We start from the raw sequence: 1484 nt of genomic DNA, 5'->3' as shown, positions 1-1484 counted from the left end.
TCTTTCCCAGTCTCAGTGATACATTTTCTAGGAGTACCAATCTGCTATGGCGGGGGTGTCATTGAAATGCGGGGACTGCGGAACGCTTCTGAAGTCGGTGGAGGAGGCGCAGGAGCACGCCGAGCTTACCAAACACGCCAATTTCGTCGAATCCACCGAGGCCGTGCTTAATTTAGTCTGCTCGTCCTGCGGCAAGCCTTGCCGCTCGAAAACCGTACTTTTCTTCAACTGTATTTTTATATGATTGGTCTGCCTGCCATTTTTGATCATGTTTAAAGGTTTTTATGTTAATCATGTGCTTTACAGAATTTTTTTTGCTGATGGTGTTTAGTTGCGGGAAATTAGACGTTTTGATACTTTTTCCTATTCAAATGTCCATATAATTCATGGGTTTATGCTTTATAGTTTTTCTTTCTTGGGTGTAAACTTTATTTGGGGTATTGAACACAATTTTGGGAAACGTTGTACAGTTGCAGGATTTTGATGATTGCTAGTGCGTTAGGTAGAAATTTACTATTGGGGCATATTTTCACTTGCTTTGTCGGAGATTACTTCATGGTGTTTGATACGTGTGAAGGTGTATAGTTACGGTGATCAATCATTTAAAAGGAGTTCAGCGCCTCTTGTTTTCCAGCAATGGGGCTGAGCTATGGAGGACTCAGACATTGTTGCTCATGCGGAATTCTGAGGAACAAAATGACCTGGAACTGGAACATTTTGATTTGCGAAATGGGAAACTGAGTCAGTTCAACATTCTACATTGTATTTGAAGGACTAGCTTTTTAGGGTTCTTTAGATTACTGTATTGGTAGCTTTCAAGTGTGCCTGTGATTCTTCTGAACTTCTAGATAATGAAGGTACCACACATCTAAATATTGGAAAACATGAAAGTATCTTGAAAAATCTGCTCAGGAAATAGTTTGCTTTATGATCAATATCTTACTTCAAAGATTTTCCCATTAGTAATTGATCCTGGGAAACCATGGAAAAAAATGCCTCTTTGTTGTGGTGGAATTTCCAAAGCATCATGCTGATTTCTCATAACGTTTGCTCTAATGATGCGTATTCTTTAAAATATGTTACTTATTATGGAGTTGCGCTGGTATTGTTTTTTTATCAGTAAATGCCACTATTTAATGTTGTTATGTTATAACTTAAAATTGGCTTTATGTGGAACTGTCTACCAGAATATGTCTCAGTCCCTTTGCCTAAGATATTGGCACTAAACTTTATATTCCAATCTTCATTCATGGGCACTTCTTTGCTGGACATACAAGTTCTGATTTCTTGAATACCATCAAACTCAACAACCAAGGATTTTCTTATACCTATGAGCATAAAAGTGCAATAGATGCATTGTCATTTGATTATGATCTTTGATAAATGGTTGGAATGGTTCTCCATCCAAATCTTGGCATTCTGGTCATGACTAGCTTAATATATTTCACACACATGCGTTTATCTGTGTGTACATCTGTTATGTT

The 1484-nt window shown here is 37.8% G+C and overlaps 1 protein-coding gene across 1 annotated transcript in view; it reads left to right on the top strand.

The window, feature by feature from the left end:
* LOC105158671 (chromatin assembly factor 1 subunit A) overlaps nucleotides 7-1484 on the top strand; it is a 12739-nt gene continuing 11261 nt past the window's right edge. The window contains exon 1 of the mRNA XM_011075500.2: nucleotides 7-214. Within this exon, the coding sequence (XP_011073802.1) occupies nucleotides 47-214 (168 nt within the window). The 5' untranslated portion in view covers nucleotides 7-46. The remainder of the gene's footprint in view (nucleotides 215-1484) is intronic.

Source organism: Sesamum indicum, linkage group LG3 (assembly GCF_000512975.1).
Source record: "Sesamum indicum cultivar Zhongzhi No. 13 linkage group LG3, S_indicum_v1.0, whole genome shotgun sequence".
NCBI classification, from domain to species: domain Eukaryota; kingdom Viridiplantae; phylum Streptophyta; class Magnoliopsida; order Lamiales; family Pedaliaceae; genus Sesamum; species Sesamum indicum.
Note: the sequence above shows the minus strand (reverse complement) of the source record. Positions and strands in the feature narration are given on the sequence as shown.